We start from the raw sequence: 23,266 nt of genomic DNA, 5'->3' as shown, positions 1-23,266 counted from the left end.
ACTTGCTTTAGTGGCTGTTGATGTTTCAGTGTTAGAAGGTATCTAAAAGCTGTTATCCGTAAGTGTGTGAATGTTTTGATATTATTTTGGATTTAGAACTATTTAAAGACAATTTGAGTTTATATCCGGTGTATCGCCATAAATACCTATATAGTTTAAACGTTATTCAAAGTAGCTCAGTTAAAAAATAAATTTTATAGAACACCTAATTATATAATGTGATACAAGAGTTTATTCTCTCTTATTTTTAGATTTCATTAGCCATCAATCTCAATCGTCAATCGTATTTCCGTGAACAAACTCCTCCCTGCCGCTGCTCGTGATCTCCCGCCGCTTCACTGTCCGGCGAAACGTGAACGAGCGAACCCATTTCTTTCGGGCGGATGTTTTCCACTGAGAGCACTTCCGGATAGCTCCTCTGCTATCCTTACAATCAATCAGCACAATTTTCAACTTTTAAGTGTGACATAGCTGCTTCAATATGATGAAAGTTTTATTAGCAGTCTTTTTTGCTTGTTTTTCGGTGAACAGTGTAATATCAAGGATTACCTCGGAGGAAAATCACGAAAATGAGCCGGAGTTTGGTAAATATAGCAGTGGCTTTAGCTACCATTAGCTAATTTCAAACCGCTATTTTAATGGTTTGAAATGGATTTACTCCCACTTTCAGATTAAGTGGAAGTTGTTATTAAACACAGTTAAAACATAGGTTTACTGTCTTTAATTCCGAGTTCTGAGATTTGTTTTAAATATTTAAGTCTTTCTGTGATCAGACCCGGGAGCTCTGTGATACTCTCGCTGCTTCCCTATTTATTTCATAGCGGCTGTTTTCTGTTCACACATTCCAGGAACTCTGGACTCCATGCTGTCGGACTATGAGGTGCTGCCTGTGTCAGGCTTCCAGCTGCACTCTGTGAGAAAGAGGGACGTCCACACCCAGTCCAACCTGGAGCGCCTGGTTAGCTTCAGAGCCCTGCAGAGGTACAGGATTGACCGATGGACACCAACACCTGTCCTCTTTCAGATCATCAGAAATGTTCCACCCTCATTTGTAATTGGTGCCTTTAGTTTTTAAGGGTTTAACTATTTCACATGAAGAAGCATTAAAAGGATGTCCAAATAAACCAAAACTCATTTCTGCAGGTAGAAAGTACCTGAAAACAAAGGCAAATTGTTTAAAAAGTGGGAAATTCTCAGTGATTTAAGTCCCTCAGTTTGAATTTGGTTTGCAGCGAAAGATTATTTTAGTAATTAGTTATTCTGACATCGATCAGATAAAACATTTGGCTCATTCTGTAGATTTTTCATTTAACCACTTACTGAACATTATATTGCCTAAAATGCAATAACATAACATATTTTAGGCCTTTTAAATTTATTTTGTTCCGTTTCTCTTTCACCATTGATTTCTGGAAAAAAGAGAAAAGCTCTTCAGGTTTTTAAGTTTTATAGCCGGTACTTTTGAGACTGTATCTTTAATTTCAAATACATTAAACTTACTACAGTTTTTTTTGTTGTCCTTTTTACTTTTATCTTCAGAAATTTCAAGCTTTATTTGACCACAAACACTGCCCTCTTCACTGACGACTTCAAAGCCGTGTTCGTTGATAAAAACGGGGAGGAGCAGAAATACGACGTCTCACTTCAGAACTATTTCACTGGGCATGTTGTTGGTGAGTTGGTGGAGGCGCTTTTAATTAAAATGTACTTTCCGTTTGTGCAGAATTACCCAGATTAACTCCCGACAGTTAAAACTAACTGATTGAGGAGCCATTTCAGATTCACGATTTGCTTCCCAGGAGAGGAAAACTCGCGTGTGCAGGCACACATCGACGGAGACGAGTTTTCTGCTCATATCCTGACGGATGAAGCAGAATACAACGTAGAGGTATGAAATGTTTAAACTTTTATTAATAGATTTTCAAAAACAAGTGAGACACACAACATATAATTTACAGCAAATTACAGAAAATGGTTAATAGTAGTAAAGTCACACCCATGAAAACAAGCAATTAAAATATCTGTTAATTCAAGAATGTTTATTTAAAACATGAATGTTTGGTCCAACCTTATGAAGTGAAATGAAGAAACAAAGGCTGGTGCTATTTCTAAAAATTGGTTACAAACATTAACTGCTTTTCAGTGGATTTTTTAATATATATTTCCAGTGAAATTATTAAAGATTAATTTATTTAAAGTCTATAATAAGTCTGAACAGTATAAATGTTGTGCATTATAATCTGAGTAGCTTTAAATGACATTTTTAGATAAATATGTTGATTATTTCAAGTCTGCAGTCATTTGTTGACATTTATTTAAAGATACAAGATGATAATTTGGTTTATTTACTTCTTCTTTTAGCAGTGGGAACTTCTCTAATTAATTTATTTTCCTATTTTTCCGTTTCAGCCCCTGTGGAGGTTCACAAATTCCCAGGTTGACGGCAGGTTGCTGGTCTACCGATCGCAGGACATCAAGAACCTGAGCCGGATTGCTTCTCCTGAAGTTTGTGGCTACATCCACGCAGAGGCTGATGACATTTTACCTCTTTCTGCCAGGAGACAGGAAGAGCACAAGCGTCTGGTTCCTGAAAACGGTGAGTTCTGCTGCCCAGTTTGCTCAGATTATGGATTAAATCTGGTCAAATTGGTGAGTAGTCGGTGAAAAGAGATGAAATGTGATAAACTATGAGAGCATCTATAAATAAATCAGCCTAATAATCAGCCTTAATCCTGTTTTAAGAAGGGAGTAGATTACTGTCTATTTATCAGATTAAGATTCATCTAGCAGCAATTAGGGATTAAGAGATTAATTACTAAAATTAAATTGATTATACTGTCTATTTATTAATTCTCTAAAAAGTTCTTCTGTTTCTGGAAGATGACATTTTATGAATAAAAGCATTTTAAATAATTAAAGAATTGAAATGTTAAGAATTGTCCAACTTTAATAGAAAGAGGGGAACCGTCGTCTTTGGGAATCGTCTCAAGTTTCGGTAAAATCAAGTTGAAGAATTATGACAGTTCACTGCAAAAACACACATTTTTGACTAGTTTATTGTGAAAATATCTTAGTTTAGCCTTATTTCAAGGTAATTTTTTCAAGAGTAGGCCTGTCACAATACGTAACAAATGAATTAATTACATGATAAAATAAAATGAGATAAATAATTTCCATTTGCATGATTTGTCGTTTCTCTTTTCTCTGGCATTTTGGTCTCAATTAAACACTTTTTAAGAACAAATTTATTTGCAGAAACTTCATAATTCATTTGTTGCTTGATTTCTTTTATTTATTTCTTTATTTTGGATATTTAAAATTCCTTCCAGTTTTTGTGTTAAATATTTATTAGAATTTAAAGTAGAGATGCACAGATCCAATATAAATATCTGTATCGGTCCTAATATTGATAGGCATCAGTGACAACATGCCTTATATATAAAGGCAGATCTATTCAGTGTGATTCCACGTTGTTTTCTGAGTCCTTTATTATTTATTTCACATCATGTTTAGAATTCATAATTACGCTTTCTGAACCATTTGAAAGAAGTTGCAGTTTATTTTTTACATGTTTCGTTTTGCCAGTTTCAGTTTTTTTCATTATTTGTTTTATATTGGCTGTTTTTCTCCTAATCTGTTTGTACATGTTTGATCAAGCTGGTGAAGTTACTGGTGGATTTAAGCGTAATGTTCTGGTGCAGAGATATCAGATAAATGTATAATTCAGTACATTTATTTATGTGTTTACAAAAAAAAGTGTTTTAAGTCAGTTCATCAATTTTTCTGTTTCGGATCAGAAACTTTTCGGCCGATGATAAATCTTAGATATCGGTGCCGGTATTGGAAGTGAAACAGTAAATCAGTGCATCCCTAATTTAAAGTTTATTGATCTTTGAGAATATTTTCTTGCATTATTATGTCATTACCAATATATTACTTGAAAATGGTCTCAAAGCAACAATGCTATAATTTATCGCAGTAGTTTATACTCTTGCAAGATTTGAAACGAATGCTGTAATCAAAGCTAAAGGCGGTCCAACGAAATATTCACGTTTTGTTTAAAGGCTCCAGTAAGAAGTGGTAAGCTTCTGCTTCAGAGGAGTCGTTATTATGCAAGAGTCACATGACGGCGTGTTTATGTATCCGAGGAGATGTAAACCACTCCACTGTAATCTGGTAGAAAATCGCCCACAGAGGAGCTGAGCTGAGGTGAGGGTTCGTGTGGAGGAAGCATTAAGATTCATAAGGACGCGGCCGGCAGCCCGGCGCTCAGTGAGTCAGCTCTGGTCTCCCACAGCTTGCTGCGGAGGCCGGAGCCGATCGCTCCCACTCGTCTGAATAATGTGGAGGCAGGTGTGTGATGTAACGCTCAGAATGGAGTCCTTTTGTTCCTCTGCTGTTCAAGGAGCTTTCGTTGCGCCTCAAAGCGTTTTTATATTTAAAACAAAAGCTTTTCTGCAGAATAAAGTTGGTGAAATATGACAAAGTTGATATTTTATCTGACGATTATAATAAATCTGTTTGCTTGATGACGGTTTGTGTTTAACAGCATTAAACACACACAGTATATTTTTTCCTGTGGAACATTATTTTCACATATTTAAAGTCATTTTATTGTTATATGAGCATATTTATTCAATCCATACACTGCAAAAACAATCTTACAAAGTAATTTTTGTGTAGTTTCTAGTGAAAATATCTTAGTGCTTTTGAAATAAGATCAAATTAACTTACAAATAACTCTTTAGCCAGATATAGAGGCTTGATTCAAGTAAATAATTCCCTAATATTAATAAATACCTACTTGTTATTTAATTTTCCTTTGGGATCAATAAACTATTATTGAATTTGAATTGAATTAGAATTTGTTAAATTTCATTTCCGATGTTATAAGTTAATTTATCTACTTTTTCATCAATACTAAGGAACTATTTATATAAAACAAGGCTTTAAATTTGCTCAAAAGTTACTTTTAAGTTATTTTTGTCTTAGTTTAAGTGAACTAACATATTTGGAAATATTTTGTGTTTTTGCAGTGAAAATACTTCATCTATCACAGTTCATCGTAGTTTTTCTTCTTCTTTGTTGTAAATGCTGATGGCTTTTGGCTGGACAGTTTTGCTGTAGCAGTCTGTATCACAGCGGCTCTGATGGAAGCTTCTGCCTGAAGCTGGACTGTACTGTCCTCCCTGGTTTTTCTTGCAGACCCTCACAGAGTGAAACGAGAGAATCCCGACCACAAGAAGAACACCTGCCACATGCTGCTGGTAGCAGATTACCGCTTCTACGAACACATGGGCCGCGGCCAGGAAAGCACCACGATCAACTACCTGGTGGGACGTCCTCAGTTATTCTGCTTTTATTTCCTTTAATCTGCAGGAAAGCATTATATTTGGTATTTATCAGTCCCTCCAGGAGGCTACTATCTCCATTTTCTTCTTTTTTTTGTAATTTTTATCTGTATTAATTTAAATTAATGTTTAAAAACAAAATGGCTTCCTGGAAAACTGATCATCTTCCAATGTGTTTGGTTTGAGACGGTAAGACATTTTTTGAAAACGTGCATTATACAGTGGCGGTTTTTGATGTGGGCACTTGCCCAGGGCGACATCAGAAAGGGATGGGGCAGCCAAGAACTAGAAAATAAAATATAGATTTTATGTTAGTTGTACCCTGAACAAATTTGCTTCCATTTCTTTGCATGTCTGGTCGATTCTATTTCCCTAAGTTATTCTAATTACCTGCTTTCTGCTCCGAAATAAATAAAAATCTGATAATTATTTGCTTTTTATTGGCTGGAGTGCAGCAGAAGGACAGAGTTGTTCATGGCAGGAACCTGCACAACCTCGTGCATTTTCATATTTCATGCTAACAAAGTTGGGCTTTAATCGTGATTAATCTGATTTACTTTCTTTAATCAATTAACGGCACTAATTGCAACTTGAAATATCTTTTTTTGTGCAGCAATTCTGACTTTTTTTTTTTAAAGATTTTTGAAAAATCTGTAATTTTAGGCAGCAATAATCCCAAAAAAATAAAAAAATCAATGTTTCAACATCCTGGAGGGAAGGATTTCCATCCTGATCAGTGCGTTTTGTTATTTCCCAGATTGAGCTGATGGATCGAGTCGATGACATTTACAGAAACACAACCTGGAACTCGGAGTTCACAGGCTACGGAGTCCAGATCCAACAGGTATGCGGCTCGGTTTGATTTTTCCCACCGTGCCGTGTTGTGCGGCTTTAAACGCTTGTTGTCTCAGCTGCATAATATCTTCGTTTTATGTAGCGTCACTCCTGGAAACCCGGTTCCGAATTAAAAGGCTGTTTAGTGTGTGAACAGGAGGAACTGTGAGCTTTTTATGCACCCCTGAGGCGCGGATTAATTTGCTCTGCGAATGAATAGAAACTCTGTTTTGCTGCTGTAAGTCTGGCGCTTTCTCATAGTAGAATTATGCATTTACTTATCTTTTTTGTATTCTGACCCGTAGATGTGAAGAATTTGTGTTCTGTCCGACAGAACCGCAGTCTAACCCAGAATATGTCACCGAATGAATGGATTCTTTGTCTGTTTTAATCTTGTTTTCTGTGTTGCCACAGTTCTCTGGTAGGTTATTTCTGGGAATCCAGTGGATGATGTGATGGAAGAAACATTTTAGAGAGACGGATTTATGGCATCAGTTCTGTTTAATAATCCTAAATCATGGCTATAAAAGTCTCATCTTTTAAAGATTTCAATGCTTATTAAAGTTTCATTACACATTTAATGAAGCTTGGAGGTTAATTAGCATCAATCAAAATTAATTACACTTAGTCAAAACAGGAATATAATTGAGAAAGCCTGATAAAAGAAATTTAATATGTAGCAAAAATAATGTTTGTCAGACAGTTATATTTTAAATTTAAAAATAATCAATTACAGTAGACCTTAAAGTCACACTGTAGTACAAATCTGTTAAGAAATACCAAGATTTTTAATTAATGTGCAGTTTTTATTTTGGTATCTGATGTAATATTCTAATAGTAAATGTTTTTTCCATCTGCTGTAAGAAGAAAATCATCCAAATTAACAGAAATAAAGGCTAAAAAGCATAAAACTGTGTAACTCACCTAAATGATGAATTAAACAAACGTCAATAATATTTCGATTAACTGAATATAACTGCGCTACATTTTCTGAGCTGTTCTTACTTGTTTGGTTTGTGTTGTCAGATCATCATTAACAAAGCTCCAACGCAGCCGCCCTCCGACGCCGGTTCTGGATGGGTCCATTACAACATGAAGAACAGCCCAGCGAAGGACCAGGAAGTCTGGGACGTGAAGAAGCTTCTGGAGGTGGGAAGCAAACGCTTTCCGTCAGCGTATAAATACATCGGATCGCATTTAAAATGTGAAATCTGAAGAACTTTGAATCGAACTGAAGCAGTTATTGAAGCAGGTTATAATTGAAACTATGTATCAAATTAATCGTGATTAATCAATTATTGGAATAATTGTCAACTAATTTTTGTAAATATTTGCTTTGCAGTAAAAACATTGAGGCTAAACGTGAATTAAATGTTACTGTGCAGTTATTAAAACCATAGAATTACTGAGAGCAGGGCGGAAACGATTAATCAGATTAATCGATTATTTATTTAATTAGTAATTGATTAATCATTAACGGTCTAAACACTCTAAAAAGGTTATTTGCTGAAAGAACAATAAAGTTGGAGCAGTAATTAATCCAAAACTACAAAAATTAACATTTTAAGATGGAAAATCAAATTTTTTAAATTTTTCTATAAATAAAAAAATACTATCTACAGATTAACAATTCGCTGTATTGATAAATTTAGCAGAAAAAGCTTACATTTTCCCGTTTGTATTTAGCTGCAGATGTAAACTTTGCCACAATCAATCAAGCAAACACTAAAGGAATGCAAGGCAAAAAAGTGCTTATTTTAAAAAAAGAAATTGAATTTGCATTTTTTGTGTATTTCTAATATTGTGTGAAATAAGCTGTAGCTAAATGAAAACTCTGCAGAATGCGGTAATTTTTATTCATCCGGTTAACCGATTAATCATCAGTATAATTGATGGAAAACTCGATTTACTCAAATAATTTAAATTGCGTCCAACAGCAATTCAGCTCAGATATCGCCGACTCCGCCTCCAAAGTGTGTCTGGCTCACCTGTTCACCTACCAGGATTTCGACAAGGGGACGCTGGGCCTGGCCTACGTCGCCCCTCCCAGGCCTCATCCCCTCGGCGGCATCTGCTCAGAAGGCAAGTCGCTTCTGTTTCACATTTACATCCGGAGTGACAAACGTTAACCGTGAGACATTTCTGTGGTTTGTGTTTTAGCTTACTACCCATCTCACACCGCCAAGAAGGCCAGTTACCTCAACACAGGCCTGACCAGCACCAAGAACTACGGCAAAACTATTCTCACAAAGGTCTGTTGGGCTTTTCTGCTGGCTTTTTTCACTTTTATCATTTGAATTTTAACTTTTTTTGGTTGCAGAAAGTTTTTTTTTTAATCCAGGTTCTAGTGCAAATATCTCAGTACAGCTGAAATGAGGCAAAACTAACACACAAGTAACTTCAGCAAAACATAAAAGCTTGTAATTCCTTATCATTGATGGGAAAAGTACTTATTCCACTGGTAGATTGTTTTACTTGTAACATGAGAAATATATAATGTAATGAGACTATTATTTTTTTCAATCCTTATTAAGGAATTATTGACTTGAAACAAACTTTTCTTTTGCTAAAATGTTACTTTTAAGTAAGTTTTGTCTTATTTCAAGTGTATTAAGATATTTGCTCTAAAAACTAAGCAAAATTATTCAGTAAGATGATGAGCTTTTACAGTGTAGATGTTCAAATCATTAAATATAAGCAGCATTTTCATTTATTTCATTTTTAACCCCATGTTCTCCTCCCCTGATGGCCTGGTTCCTCTGCAGGAAGCGGACCTGGTCACCACTCATGAGCTGGGCCATAACTTCGGAGCAGAACACGACCCCGACAACAACGACTGCGCTCCCAGCGACGAGAAAGGCGGCAAGTTCGTCATGTACCCCATAGCTGTCAGTGGCGATCATGACAACAACAAGGTACATCACAGCTCTGTAACCATTATCCACTCAGGGAGGCTGAATGCATCTGTATCCTAATAAATCTGCTCTGCTTTTACTTTAAGTCCTATTGTGTTGTGACAAAGTTGTAGGAGTACAAACACTTCTGCTAGCCGCTGCGTGTCCGAGTCCATTTCACTGGTTTAAATTTCTTTCAAAACGTTTCACAAAGCTAGACTGCTGAGTCGCGTTTGTTCCTGTGAAATATGACACATAGAAATGTGAACAGCCTCCACAGCACGTCGCAGGCAGAACCACGTTTCCTTACGCTCGCCTGCTTCCTGATAACCTGCACAAGCTGAGGGTTTTGGTGTCGACTTCGAATCCTTCGGTGTTTTTTTTCTGGACCGTTTCAAGAAAGACGTAAGACTGGATTAGCCTGTGGAGACTCTGATGCATCAGTTTCAAGTCAGGACGTGTCTCGACTGTTGCAAAGACGTTAACGGACAGAAACAGTAGCAGAAATGATGAACCGTTTTCAGAGCAATTTAGCAGTTTGGCACATTTTTCAGAGGTTTTAATTAAACGTATGTATGGGCTGATTTTTGTTGAAAGTGGCATAATGATGAAGAACGAGAGCAACCTTCTCTATTTTTGCTAGTTTTAGAGCAGCTTTTCTGTTTCCTGTTTTGTGGGGCCTGCCTCTTTTTGAATCAAACTCAAAGAAGGGCTCAAGCCGTGGGTGGAGATAAGGATTCTTTTATAAGTTGAGTTTGTGGCATCTGACAATCTGAGTCACTCGCTAATTAACAATAATAAAGGAAATGCTAATAGTGAAACAAAAATCAATTTGATTTAACAAATTTTATCATTAGTTCACAAAGATGTACAGGGTGTTGATTGACAGCACTAAAACCCGCCTCCTGGCTCTGATTGGTTGTTTTTGACCGGGAGCGGTGCATTTTTCCAGTAGCACCAGGAAGAGGAGGAGGAACTCGATTTATTTTAAAAATTTTTTTACAGATTATCTGTCTCATAGCATCCTGTCACAACATGGTGACAGTTTTCATAAATATGAAAAAACACATTTTTGTAAAAGTTGCATTTAAATTTAAACTTAATGTTTTTTAAATCGTGTCACTGAGCAGAAACATCAACAGGAAATGTAGAAAAATTACAGGCAATGTCAGAAAATTGTTTAAATATCAGTTGTTTTTGTCATTTTAATAACTGCTTTACTATATTTGCACAAATAAAACATTAAATTGTAGCTTTAAATCTGACTTGTCGTCTCTTCCTTCCCCTTAGCGTTTCTCCAGATGCAGCAGGGACTCGGTGGCAAAGACGTTGAGTCTGAAGGCTTCGAAATGCTTCAAGGAGAGGAACAGTAAAGTCTGTGGGAACTCCAGAGTGGAGGAAGGGGAAGACTGCGATCCTGGGCTCCTGCATCTCGGCAATGACAGATGTTGCTCTTCAGATTGCAAGTTCAATCCTGGTGCCATTTGCTGGTAAGTTATCAGAAAAGTGAAATTCTTCAGAAGAGCCTGTGGTAGTGGGATAAACGTTGCGTCTCCACAGCGACAGAAACAGCCCCTGCTGCAAGAACTGCCAGTATGAGGCGGCAAGAACAAAGTGCCAGGAGCCCATCAGTGCCACCTGTAAAGGGATGTCGTTCTGCACAGGTGATCGCCCCCTGCTGGTCTCGCTGCAGAACTGCAGCATTCACATCCCAGCTGTGGTACTATATTTTGTGTAAAATTATGTTTCCTAATAATTTCCTTCTTTTCACAGGTAACAGCAGCGATTGTCCGCCGCCTGAAAATGCTCCTGACAACACGGAGTGTGTGGACAAAGGCCGCTGCCGCAACGGAGAGTGTAACCCGTTTTGCGAGGCGGAGCAGAAACTACAGTCGTGCGCCTGCAACGGTAAATGTTTGATTTGAGTTCAGTAAAAACACGGTGGCTAACAATGTGAGTTAAATGTTACTGTACCATTATTATTAATAATGAATACATAATTAGTAGTAATTTCCCCCAAGTCTGAGTAACTTAAATCAGATTTTCTCTGCTCTCATTTATAGATGAACATATTTGCATCTTCTTGATGTTACTTATTTATTTATTTACTTATTTATATTCATCATTTGTCGCTCGTCTGTGTAGTTTTCAAGCTTTGATGAGGCCAAACTCTTCACTGTGATTGTTTTTGCCAGGCATCCTTGTTGTGTTTGTTGTGCTGAGAAAGTTTAAATCATCTTTATTTGGATGTTTTTTCTCTTGCAGAGACGAGTGATTCCTGCAAGGTGTGCTGCAAGAAAGACGGGATCTGCTCTCCGTTCACGCAGAAGGATGGCACTTTCCTTTTCCTTCGCAAAGGCAAACCCTGCACTGTGGGCTTCTGTGACGGAAACGTGAGTGGGAAAATCTGCATGTTTGCCAGCTGCATGGACAAGTCTAATTTATTTCAGTAATTAATATATCGATTATTCTGACGATTAATCAGACAAAAAGAGATTAGCTGCTAATATTCTTTATACAATATTAGAAAGATGCAAATAAACGAATAATGAAATTCCTTTTTAAATAAGAAAATTAAACTTTTTTGCAATGTTGCATTTCTTGATCGTTTTCAGCAAAATAAAATACTTCTAACAGCAGTGTAGTGCTGATCTATTGATTGTTTTTTGAGTTAAACATTTAATTGAATAGCAAAAGGTGCTTAGGAGATTTTTTTTCTACAGAATTTGCTTAAACTGCCACTTTATTATTTCTGGATGGGATATATTTAGTTAAAAGCTGCTTTTCAATCTTAAATGCAAAATGTATTAACTTTTTGTACAGTTTTGGCTTAATTACTGCTCTGTCTATGTGGTTCTTTCAGCTAATAGCCTTTTTTGTAGGCTGTGTGCTGCAGTTAACAATTAAACTATTACTAAGTTAGTTGACGATTAATTCAATAATTGATTAATTGATTAACTTCTTTGTTTAGTTTTTCTAAAATGTCCTGAAGCAAAAACGTTTTTGCATAATCACACATAATTAATTGTGACTAATCGCACTTTGTCATGGTTAAACAATTACTAAATTAGATGACGATTATTTCAATAATTGATTAATCATAATTGAAATGTTCATGATTAATTGTGATTAATCGTTTTTCCATAATCAGGCACAATTAATCAATTATACTTTATCATTATTAATCAATTATTAAAATAATCGTCAACTAATTTAGTAGTAATTTGATCATAATTTATCGCGGTTAAGCGTGATTAAATTAGTTCTTAATTAGTTTACAATTATTTCTATAATTGATTAATCATGACTAATCATGATTAATCGTTTTAGTCCTACTGATTTTGTTGAAAATCTCTTAATCTTTTTTTTCTTTTTTTTTCCAACATGTCCTAAAGAAAACATTTATTTTAATACCAGATTAGCTTCATCTTTATTCAACTGATTTCGTTCTTTGATAAAACAGGGCAAATGCATGAAGCAGGTGCAGGATGTAATAGAGAGATTGTGGGATTTCATTGACAAGCTGGACATCAACACGTTTGGTAAGCCGGTTATGAGATCAAAATGAGAATATTTCCACTAGTGAGTTAAATAAGTTTTACATCTTTGAGTATTTTAACTCTTCTTTTGTTTCTATCCGTTCCATCAGGGAAGTTCTTGGCTGACAACATCGTGGGGTCAGTCATCGTGTTTTCCCTCGTTTTCTGGATTCCTCTCAGCATCCTGGTTCACTGTGTGGTAGGAAACTCTTAATCTGAGTTAGATGTGAATCCTCCGTTCCAAATTGAAATCGCCGTTTGTCTCACCTTGTTTTTTGTTTCTCTCTGAAGGACAAACGGCTTGATCAGCAGTACGAAGAAAGCACAAAGATTTACTTTGCTCCCAGCGTAAGCTCCTCATCTTTTCAATGATTGTTTGCAGTCTTGTGCACTCGCCTTGTTGCCACACTAACCAAACTAATCAAAGTCAAAAATGCCTTTTCAAACCCCGACTTCTTTACTAAGCAAGGAAAGAGTGCATGCAGCTGTTGAGAAATCAGTTTTGTTTTTAATTCGTTTATTAAATCTTGTTTATTTATTTCATTTTTTGGACAAAACTGAGTGGATTTTGTGAGCGTTTAATAGTTGGGCCCCTTTCACACCAGATTAAGACCAAATTACGATGCTCTTCACAGGTTTTTGGCAATGTTTTTGAACAATTCTTGCATGTAGGCAGATTATTTATGGTTATGATTGAGAAGCATATCCATTCTCTGAATTTGAATGCATTTAAAGGGACAGTGCATATTAATTAACGTGGATACAGAAAAAATTTAATAAAAAACAGTAAATAAAAATTAGTCAAGGTTATAAATAACTGCTTACACTGCACAGTTTATCATTTACACTCTATGATGGTATTAGAATAAAAAAAAATTCTCGCAATTTCAAGACTTTTTTCTGGTAAAGTTGTGTTTTTATTCTGCTAATATTCTGCCGATGTTGAAATTAAATAAAAGTTCTCATAGCTTGTGTGGTACAAATCACAGAACGCAGGATTGAAATTAATTTCCAATTCCTTTTTTAATAAATCTGGTATGAAAAACAAAATCAGATTTTATTTTTAAGGAAGATTTAACTCTTCTAATAATTTTTTTTTCTGTTTAAACTTTGTGTCCTTACAATTGACAGAAATTTAGAAATTGTGTTTTTTCTTCTTTGACTTGATGAAAATGTTAAAAATGACAGAAGGATAAATAAAAACAAAAAAAGATGGTTTTAATCTGGTGTAAAGTCAGCCTAAACACTTAATAAAGTTGCTTTTTATCACTGCAAATCCAAACTAACCGGCTAAGAACTGGTTAACGGCTTATATACACCGTATTTTCCGTACTATAAGGCGCACCGGATTATAAGGCGCACCTTCAATGAATGACCTATTTTAATACTTTTTTCATATATAAGGCGCATAGAATAGACGCTTCAGTTTGGGTTGCCAATTTGTTCCGTTCTCTATTATTACACATCTACATTTGTAAAGAAGTGGTCCCCTAGTGCTTTATATAGTAGCTGCCCCAGTCGTTGTTTCACTCACAGTGTTGGTGCTGCAATATTGTGCCCAACTGCTTTCTGGGTAACACAGACCAACCGACACGCTGCCGCCACAGTCTCCGTCTCTCTTCCCCCCGGCTTTAAGTGTATAGGGGCTGGTCCCTTGGTAACCCTAGTCGAAGCACCCGGATGAATGCCTAAAGCTACTTTGTTGACATAAAGAATGTTAAAAACAGTCCGACTCGGGTCGGCGAGGAGAGCCTTCTGCTACTGGGCCGGGGCCGGACGATGGTCACCCGTCTCCGTTCGCCCACAGCATGTTGGTGGAGAACGTGGTGCTAAATGACCTGCAGACGACCTGATTATCAAACTTCATTCAGTCAAACTTTATTAACAAACCAGCGTTCTGACAACTATCCCAGCATGCACCGGGCGCTTCTTCTTTTACAGGCAAAAATGAAGTTGGCGGCTGCTTACCGTAGTTGCTAGACCTGTTGTGGCTCAATATTGGTCCATATATAAGGCGCGCCGGGTTATAAGGCGCACTGTCGGCTTTTGAGGAAATTGAAGGTTTTTAGGTGCACCTTATAGTGCGGAAAATTAAAAAATATTTAAATTTTTATTTTTTTAAAAATAAAAATTTAAAAATATACACTTTTATTTTGTTATTGCTCACTTTAAAGTGTCAAAACTTTGGAAATAACCCCCCCCGCTGTCTAAAAAGAGAGTGCCTGAGGTAGTTGGAACCTGGGTCAGATAATGCCGGGCTTTCTGAATGACCTGTCCATCGCTCTCTGCCCCGCCGCTGCAGCAGATGGTGGAGGTTTGTAATAAAGCTCCTGCTGCAGGTGAGTGACTCTGTGCCACTGCCTGGTGTTGCCATGTGTTGCCATTGAGTGCATGGTCAGTGGCCCCGGTTCGGGATGCTCCTGGACTCACGCTCTCTTTGACGTAATCACTGATCCGCCGGATCGAACTCCACTTCGTCCGACACGTAGACAAAGGCTGATCTGATCAGGAATTACTTCAAGGAAGCAAGACTGGATTTTAGGAGTTTTCTGAGAGCAAAGAGAACTGGAACATGTTGTCTTTTTGTGGTATCAGGTGGAGTGTGTCGCCATTTTAAGTTTGCATCTGGTTCTGTTAAAGCTACAAGAAAAAGTACTTTTTTTTTTTATTTATGAGACTTTATTTTTATGGATTTGTTGTCTGACTTTAGGCTTGATTGGATCAGTGTCGAGACTGAGGCAACATTCCTCTGTGGCCTTTCTTTTTGTTGACATTTTGACCCACCAGTTCACAATAAGCACAGCTTGATGATGTTTATAGTGACTCTATTTGATTCAGATGTTTTCTGGATCCAAAGACCCAATAGAACCCACAGCAACACAAAGTATTTGCTCCCTTGTAGATTTCTTCTGCTTTTACTTTTCTGTCACACTTACATGTTTCAATCAATCAATCAATCAATCAATCAATCAAATTTTATTTGTATAGCACATTTCAGCAGCAAGGCATTTCAAAGTGTTTTACATAATTAAAATTAAAACAGAAATAATCAGTGAGAAAGAGAGAGATTTAAAAAAAAAAAAAAAATAAAAACAAAAAAAACAAAAAACATTACATCATTAAAACGTCGAAAAGAAAGAAGAAGAAATTAAAAACATTAAAGACATAAAAACATGGAAGACATCAAAACCCGCACTCTAACCCTAATTTAGCCATAATCAACTCTAAACAGGTGGGTTTTAAGTTGAGATTTAAAAGCACCCAGTGTTTCAGCTGTTTTACAGTTTTCTGGAAGTTTGTTCCAAATCTGTGGTGCATAGAAACTGAATGCTGCTTCTCCTCGTCTGGTTCTGGTTCTGGGGATGCAGAGCAGAACCAGAACCAGAAGATCTGAGGGGTCTAGACGGTTGGTACAGTAATAACAGATCTTTAATGTGTTGTGGTGCCAAACCGTTCAGTGATTTATAAACTATCATCAGTATTTTAAAGTCTATTCTCTGAGCTACAGGGAGCCAGTGTAGGGACTTTAAAACTGGTGTTATGTCTCTATCTTCCTGGTTTTAGTGAGAACASCAGCAGCAGCTTCTGGATCAGCTGCAGCTGTTTGATTGATTTATTAGTCAGACCTGTGAAGACGCTGYTGCAGTAATCAATGCGGCTAAAGATAAACGCATGGATGAGYTTCTCTAGATCGTGCTGAGACATCAGTCCTCTAATCCTAGAGATGTTCTTCAGGTGATAGAAGGCCGACTTTGTGACTGTCTTAATGTAGTCCATCACTACTCCCAGGTTTCGGGCCTGATCGCTGGTTTTTAGTTGTAATAATTGAATTCAGATCTAATAACAAAGAAAATAACAGACTAATGTAGTTTTAAATATTTTTTTGTATTTACTAATGTTGAAAACTGCAATATAAACAAAAACTGAATGTAACTTAAAATCTGGTTGGGCGTCTTTGTAGGATTATTTTAATTCCGCCATGTTGGATGCTTTGATGGGCTTGTTTTAAGTAACGGCCTGGCATCTCGAGTAGCTTTTAATTGGGACCCATTATGAAAAATTTACTTTTTGTTTGTTTTTAATTTTCCATTTGGGTTTCAGCTGCTTCTAAAAACACACCTAGATGGTTTTTGGCATTAAGTTTATGCTTTTTTGGCAGTTTCAAAACTTTCTCGATTGTTAAATCGCATTCAAAGGGCACCAATCCAAAACCCAGAGCATTCTGGGTAAATACAACCAGTAGCGGGAGCAACGGCTTTTTTTTTTTTTAAAGACAAAAGAGAAATCCTACAATAGCTAAAATTTGACGGCTCTTCATTTTTGTTAACATTTCAAAAAGGCAGTGTCTTCTTCGAAGGTTTTTGAGTCGTTTCCTTCAGTAGTTCATGGTGCAGCGCCCCCACAGGCGAGGAGGGGAACAGGTTTCTAATTATCCATCCATCCATCCATTTTCTTACACCCTTATCCCTCAGTGGGATCGGGAGGGTTGCTGGTTCCTCTCCAGCTAACGTTCCGAGCGAGAGGCGGGGTCACCCTGGACAGGTTGCCAGTCTGTCGCAGGGCAACACAGAGACACACACACACACACACACCTAGGGACAATTTGGAGAGACCAATTAACCTTGACAGTCATGTTTTTGGACTGTGGGAGGAAACCGGAGTACCCGGAGAAAACCCACCATCCACAGGGAGAACATGCAAACTCCATGCAGAAAGACCGGGAATCGAACCCAGAACCTTCTTGCTGCAAGGCAACAGCTCTACCAACTGCACCACTGTACAGCCTCGGTTTCTAATTAGTTTAGCTCATTTGATACAGTTCAGTGTGAAAATGTAACAAATGTTGCAACTTTTGTACCAAATCGAACTGCGAACTGAGTCCATAGGTGAAAACACCCTAAAAAGAGAGGGAAATACATTTTTAATTGAAAATAGATTAAAAAATTTTAGTGTGACAAATAGTTAAAACAGAAAAGGTGTACATGGAGCAAATACTTTCCACATCACTGAATGTTTGTCAACTCAAAATGTCCATAAGCAGAAAGGTTTGCTTTACTCATTCCAACCTGAATATGAGGTTAAAACATAAGGATTATGATCATAAACTCATATTTGCCATAAAGTTTGGAGTTCGGGAAAGTTCTGTGAGCAGAATGGAGTAAACAAGGAATGGACCCACCTCAGTCTGCAGCAGAGACTCCTGGTGAACTTTCATCCTCACCTTTCTGTTGTCGCTCTGCAGACTCAAGACATGCTCGAGTCAACGTCCGTCCGCATCGTCAAGCATCATCAGCCTCCCTCCTCCTCCGCCGGCCGGACCGCGCCCTTCTTCCAGCCCCCGCAGCCGCCGACGCAGGTCCGGCCTCTGGCCCCGGCCGCGGCCAGCAGTACCCCGGACCCCGGCCCGAGCTGCGGCGCCAGCCTGGACAGCGCCGGGGACCTGCGGATGGCCACCATCCCGGAGGACACCAGCAACGACTCTCACCTGGCCGAGGAGGCGCGGCCGGGCGATTTCACAACCGCAGGAGTCTCCTCGTCGGCTACGAAATCCTCCTACGAGGATCTGACCGAGCAGAACCCATCAGCGAAGGAGCGGCGGCGCCTACAGAGGCAGGAGCGCCTCAACAGTAAGGAGACGGAGTGCTGAGAGAACGACGGCGCCGCTGCCGCCGCCATCTTGATTTAGAAAACCTCAAAAAGCACGTGGAATCATGTAGGTTAGATTTGTTGAACAGAACCACTTCTTTGAAGCTGTGGGTTCCTTTTCTGTGCCTTTTTATGATTTACATCAAGAACCTTAAACAGGATTATGGCCGCTGGGGGAATGAAAGTTATTCAGATTTTAATATGATGAGATCAAAAGTCAGAATTATGTGAAATCAGAATTCTAATATCAAAAGTCGGAATTCAGAGGAAAAAGTCAGAATTCTTTTTTTGTCTATTTTTTTCAGTGGCCGTAGATTAAGGACCAGATTTGGACAACCTGTCACTAAACTTTTCCACATTTCGTCCCATCATAACCACAAGCTTTGATGCGTTTCACTGGGTTTTTATGTGACAAACCAACACTAAATTATGCATCATTTTTTATTTTATAAAAATAATTTGAGAAATAGAAAAGGTGTTGCATCCATGTGTGTTCAGCCACTTTTAACCAAGTAAAGTGGAACATGGCGCACATCACTGCCTGTGATAACTGTGAAAGAGAGTTAACCTAAAACAAGCTGCTACATGTTCCGGAAAAGTCACTTGTCAGTTTTGAAATGTCTGATTTCAAGTGTACTAAGATGTTTTCACCAGACCAAAAACACTTGGTGAGATTTTCTTTTTGCAGTGAAAGTGCTTCACAAAAACACAAACATAAAAACAAGAAGATAAAAGCTGACGGAAAATGTAGCAGTCTAAAATAAACTCTGATCTTTCTGGCAGTTTCTGAATATAAACGCATGCCACACTTTTCAGATTTATAAACCTTGTCGATTACATAAAATCCCATTAAAATACACTAAGGTTTTTAGTTGCAACATTACAAAATGAATTTTTTTTTTGCATTAAACATAATTTAGGTAATACTTTTAACGTCTGGTTGCAAACCTTCACTGAATCTTCCCAACGTATCTTTATGCATTAAGATTGTTCATCTCTAAAAAACAAAAGCTTTTCTCTGTATTTGTGTGCTCCTACATCCTCTTATCATGTTACATATCAGTCACTCTGTGAATGGGGAATCCGATTGTTGGTCTTATTTTGAGGTTTGTTTTTTAATAAAAGCACTTTTTTTAAACACTGGAGAATTTACGTTTTGCACACAGTCGTTTTTCTGAGGTTGTGTATTTGAGCCTTTTACATGTATATCAGCAGCAGCAAGTATTTCACTGATCTTGTGGCGTTTTTGCTTTAAGTTAGTAAAAATAAAACCTTTTTTTCCCTCATTCCTTCATGAGTTTCCTGCTGAGCGCTGCTTGTGCTCAGATCTTCTGTTTGGTTTTATAAACTCGTGCCAATGAGAGCTCTGCACATTCATCTGTTTGCAGACTCGTCACAGTTACCTGCTGTTGTAATGCTGTACAACATTTTATTGTGTGTAAAAATAAAACATTTTGCATTAATTATTTTGTCTCTTTTTTTTGTCTCAAAAACACTCAAACACATTTGAGTGTTTTTGTTTGTATGAATGAGATTTTGGTAAGAAAAAATGTACATGTTAAACGTTGATTTTTACAAGTGTATTACAAACATTGTAGAAAGAAATAAGGAAATGTTCACCCAACAATTCAGAAATATTTTTAATTAATCTTAGAAATTTTCAGGAACTTTTGGAAAATTCTAAGTTTGAAATTAAAAAAAAGTTTAGGTTTTTTTAAATTTAATCTCAGAAATGTTCTAAAAAACTTTTATAAGTCAAACTTGCCTGAAAAATAAATTCTCAATTGTCCAAGTTTTTTCTAGAAAATTTCTGAATTTTTCTATCAAAATTTCAAGCTCGGAAATGTGAGATCCTCAATTTTTTGATTTTTTTTTTTTTTTTTTTTTTTAAGCAAACTTACAACTTTTCAAACTCAATTAAAAAAAAAATACTTTTTTTTCTACCAAATTTTCAACTTTTAAAACTCAATTTTTAAAACCATTTCCTAGGAAATTTGAAATCCTTAATTTCTTATTTTGCTAGCAAATTTGCAATTTTTCAAACTCAAAAACGTACTTTTTTTTTTCTTGAATTTGATTTTTTTTCTACCAAAATTTCTACTTTTAAAATCTAGGAGATTTTAAAGCCATTTTCTAGAAAATTTGAGATTCTGAGTTTCTGATTTTTTTTTCTTTCTAGCAAAAATGTTTTTGTTTTTTCTAGAGAATTTCTGAGATTAATCTAAAAATTTCAGAGTCCTTTTCCCCTTATCCCTACAGTAGTCCTAATACTTCACAGGAGAGTTTGGACTCCAGTTGCTGTAATTCCCAAAAACAAACTAATACTTTGGGAAGTCTAAAGTCCACTGCTTGTTTTTAAGCTTTCGAGACGTCCTCTTCTTCATGAGTAGCAGAGGAGGCTGCTCTCTGGGCTGCTGGTGTCCACGTCTCCCCAGTAAGCCAGAATGAAGGGCAGGTGAGCCACGCGGCTCTCCAGTATGCTCCAGAGATGCTGCGCCACAAACTGGTTTCCCTTCTCGGAGAGGTGCAGCCCGTCAGACAGGTAGGCGGTAAAGTCCTGGACAACATTTAAATAATTCAGTAATTTATTGTGGTATGGTCCCGCCATCTTTGTTTCTGTATCAACTGGCTCCTCTTAGGGATGACCAGTGCTGCCTTCTGCTGGGTGGCAGCCAAACTAAAACACTAAAAGAAGAATATGAGGCTATTAGATCATCAATTGCAGCTAATTTTAGTCCAATAAACCATTAACCGTTTGTGACTCTAATGAGATAATGTGGAAAAATGTACTACATGTCCAAGATTGCACTCACTTGTCCGTCTTTCTGCATGAGCGTCCAGAGGTCCAGGACGTCCGACCCACACTGACCAGCCGCCTGAACGCAGGCCTGAGCGTACTGTCCGGCCACCGAGTTGTGCCGATTGAGAGGACATCCTGGTGGAGACACAACAGGAAGCAGTCGGGGTCAACACAGGAAACCAGGAAGAGGACGACCCAGAGGTCCGGAGGTTACCTTTCAGGACGCACTCCTTCTCCCAGGCCGGCTCGTGAATCGGAGGAGGAGTGATGAAGATGACTTTGTCTGCCGGAACGCCAGCTGAGGTCAGAAACCTGCTGATCTCCTTCAGGTTCTCTGAATACTCCGTTAGGGGGACGTGCTGCTGTGGGTTCTTATCTAAAGGAGACAGAAAACCTCTGTACACTAAACTTCTGTATTTTATAAAGTAGTAAACCTGAAGAAAGTAGATGGGAGTTGGATGTACCTTCCAGCGAAGCATCGTTTGCTCCAAAGAATACGGTGACAGCTGCTATGTTATTTTCTGCTGCATTCTGGCTGCTGATGAGGCGAGGAAGGACCATCTTTGCCCATCTGGAGTTATAGCCAGACAATCCTCTGTTCACAACGTCACATTTCCTAAAAACAGAATGATTCAGATTCACAGATCCATCAAACATGTAACTAACAAGATTTGTTGAAATTTATAACTTATAAATTAAGCGATTTCCATAATGCAATCAGGTCAAGTAATTTTTTTCCTTAATCCTTAATTTTTTTGCATAAACCAATCACGACAAACGTATTTTAACATTGGTTATCAAGTTTACGAGGTGTACTTGAATGCACCATGAGCATTACGCTGTGACTGTAAAACACTAAGAAACAGAAGTGGAGGGGAAAATAGCGAACTCATCACAAAAATGTGAACATTTATATTTGATTTCATTATGTGTAAAACATAATTGAAGAGTACCTTTATTTAAGCATATTTTACAATTTAATGAAACAAAAAAACAGCGAAGCTACTTGAAAATCGATATGGATACCTTAAAAGTACTACACAACCTCGGGGACATTTTATCGTAAATCAGTCACTAAAAAATTGTTTTGTAGTGTACGAGGTGTGCTTGAACGCGCCACAAGGTTGTCGATGTCACCGTAAAACACCGTGTAGAAGTGCAATGTCCAAACAGAAATGGTGGGGGAAACGGCAGACTTCTCACCAAAATGTAAACATTTACATGTATAAAATATGCATCTGAAGATTTTATAAAGGAAAAGTCTGGTAAAAGTCTGATAAACCAGGAATCAAGCTTCCTGGTTTATCATTATTCGCAAGTGGCATTCTGTTGTGACAAACTGATTTTATACAGAATAAATCGCTGATTCTGGAAATAAATGAAATCACTGAATCTGTCATCTCCTCACCTTGCAAGTTTATTTGCAGTTTCTGCTCCCCATCCATTGGGTTGAAAGGAAAACTGAAACAGTCACGGACATAAATGTTACAGGAATGTTGCAGGTGACGCTGATTAGACAGCAACCAGAATGACACTTTGCGTCTTCACCGCAGAAAACCGACCTGTGTGATGGAGTCACCAAATAAAACGACTTTAGGCCAAATTACTGTGCTGAACTTAGACATGATTCAAAGCTTCTCCTTTTATTTTCTTCTTCCTCTCTGGGGGTTGGCAAACAGCTAACAGGCGAACCACCGCCACCTTGTGGATTAAAGTGTGTATTGGAGTTTTAACAAAACTTTGCGCAAATTAAATGTTATAAACGTTATAATCTGGAACAATAAATTCTATGTTCTGTAATCTGACCATTCAGATGCCTCTGTATGTGTCTTTATGTAGTTGGAATCCGTTCTGTGCACTTTATTGAAGACTTTTTTCATGTGACTCTTCCCTGCTATGTAAAAAATTAAAGTCAAGAATTGTTTGATCAAACTTTAATCGTTATGTGAAAAAATATAGTAACAACTGTGTCAGTGTTATTACCACGTTTTCACCACTACTACAATTATTTTTGATTACATTTCTACTGATAGAATACTACTACTACTACTAATACTAATGATAATAATAATAACTTGTTATTATCTAATAGTGCCCAAGGCCTAAGCGAACTAAGCTGCTCATGCCCCAAACCATCACTGTGCTGTTTGGGTTTTAAGACAAACTTTAGATCAAAATTTTAATGTATGTTTAAAGGTAAAT

General features: G+C 37.4%; 2 protein-coding genes across 4 annotated transcripts; one reads left to right on the top strand and one right to left on the bottom strand.

Moving 5' to 3' along the window:
• Positions 1–333: 333 nt before the first annotated feature.
• On the top strand, positions 334–19,727 carry adam17a (ADAM metallopeptidase domain 17a). Of its 3 annotated transcripts, none has more exons than XM_008399986.2 (20): positions 334–584; positions 849–981; positions 1,540–1,673; positions 1,800–1,888; positions 2,410–2,596; positions 5,206–5,333; positions 6,109–6,195; positions 7,212–7,334; positions 8,123–8,267; positions 8,346–8,437; positions 8,951–9,100; positions 10,370–10,569; positions 10,640–10,743; positions 10,853–10,987; positions 11,345–11,472; positions 12,543–12,621; positions 12,729–12,817; positions 12,910–12,966; positions 14,924–14,957; positions 17,861–19,727. In XM_008399986.2, exons 1-20 carry the CDS (start codon positions 482–484, stop codon positions 18,247–18,249), a joined length of 2,586 nt encoding a protein of 861 aa, XP_008398208.1. In that variant the 5' UTR covers positions 334–481; the 3' UTR covers positions 18,250–19,727. The 3 variants fall into 3 exon arrangements, with proteins under 3 accessions (XP_008398208.1, XP_008398207.1, XP_008398209.1); XM_008399985.2 differs by having other exon boundaries at positions 14,921–14,957; XM_008399987.2 differs by lacking the exon at positions 14,924–14,957 and having other exon boundaries at positions 335–584.
• Positions 19,728–19,887: 160 nt separating this feature from the next.
• iah1 (isoamyl acetate hydrolyzing esterase 1 (putative)) lies at positions 19,888–22,742 on the bottom strand. Its single transcript, XM_008399988.2, has 6 exons — positions 22,627–22,742; positions 22,473–22,525; positions 21,529–21,680; positions 21,279–21,440; positions 21,078–21,199; positions 19,888–20,821 (listed from the first exon to the last, which is right to left on the bottom strand). Exons 1-6 carry the CDS (start codon positions 22,687–22,689, stop codon positions 20,645–20,647), a joined length of 729 nt encoding a protein of 242 aa, XP_008398210.1. The 5' UTR covers positions 22,690–22,742; the 3' UTR covers positions 19,888–20,644.
• Between the last annotated feature and the right edge of the window lie 524 nt (positions 22,743–23,266).

Source organism: Poecilia reticulata, linkage group LG22 (assembly GCF_000633615.1).
Source record: "Poecilia reticulata strain Guanapo linkage group LG22, Guppy_female_1.0+MT, whole genome shotgun sequence".
Classification (NCBI taxonomy): domain Eukaryota; kingdom Metazoa; phylum Chordata; class Actinopteri; order Cyprinodontiformes; family Poeciliidae; genus Poecilia; species Poecilia reticulata.
Note: the sequence above shows the minus strand (reverse complement) of the source record. Positions and strands in the feature narration are given on the sequence as shown.

Bases quoted from the DNA above. Each gene is read 5' to 3' on its own strand.
- iah1 (XM_008399988.2), bottom strand. From the start codon at position 22,689: ATGTCTAAGTTCAGCACAGTAATTTGGCCTAAAGTCGTTTTATTTGGT. The intron at 21,681-22,472 runs GTGAGGAGATGA...TTCTGTTTTTAG, and splicing joins ACTGCAAATAAACTTGCAAG to GAAATGTGACGTTGTGAACA. The intron at 21,200-21,278 runs GTAACCTCCGGA...TGTCTCCACCAG, and splicing joins GAAGGAGTGCGTCCTGAAAG to GATGTCCTCTCAATCGGCAC.
- adam17a (XM_008399985.2), top strand. From the start codon at position 482: ATGATGAAAGTTTTATTAGCAGTCTTTTTTGCTTGTTTTTCGGTGAAC. The intron at 8,268-8,345 runs GCAAGTCGCTTC...TTTGTGTTTTAG, and splicing joins CGGCGGCATCTGCTCAGAAG to CTTACTACCCATCTCACACC. The intron at 10,570-10,639 runs GTAAGTTATCAG...GCGTCTCCACAG, and splicing joins AATCCTGGTGCCATTTGCTG to CGACAGAAACAGCCCCTGCT.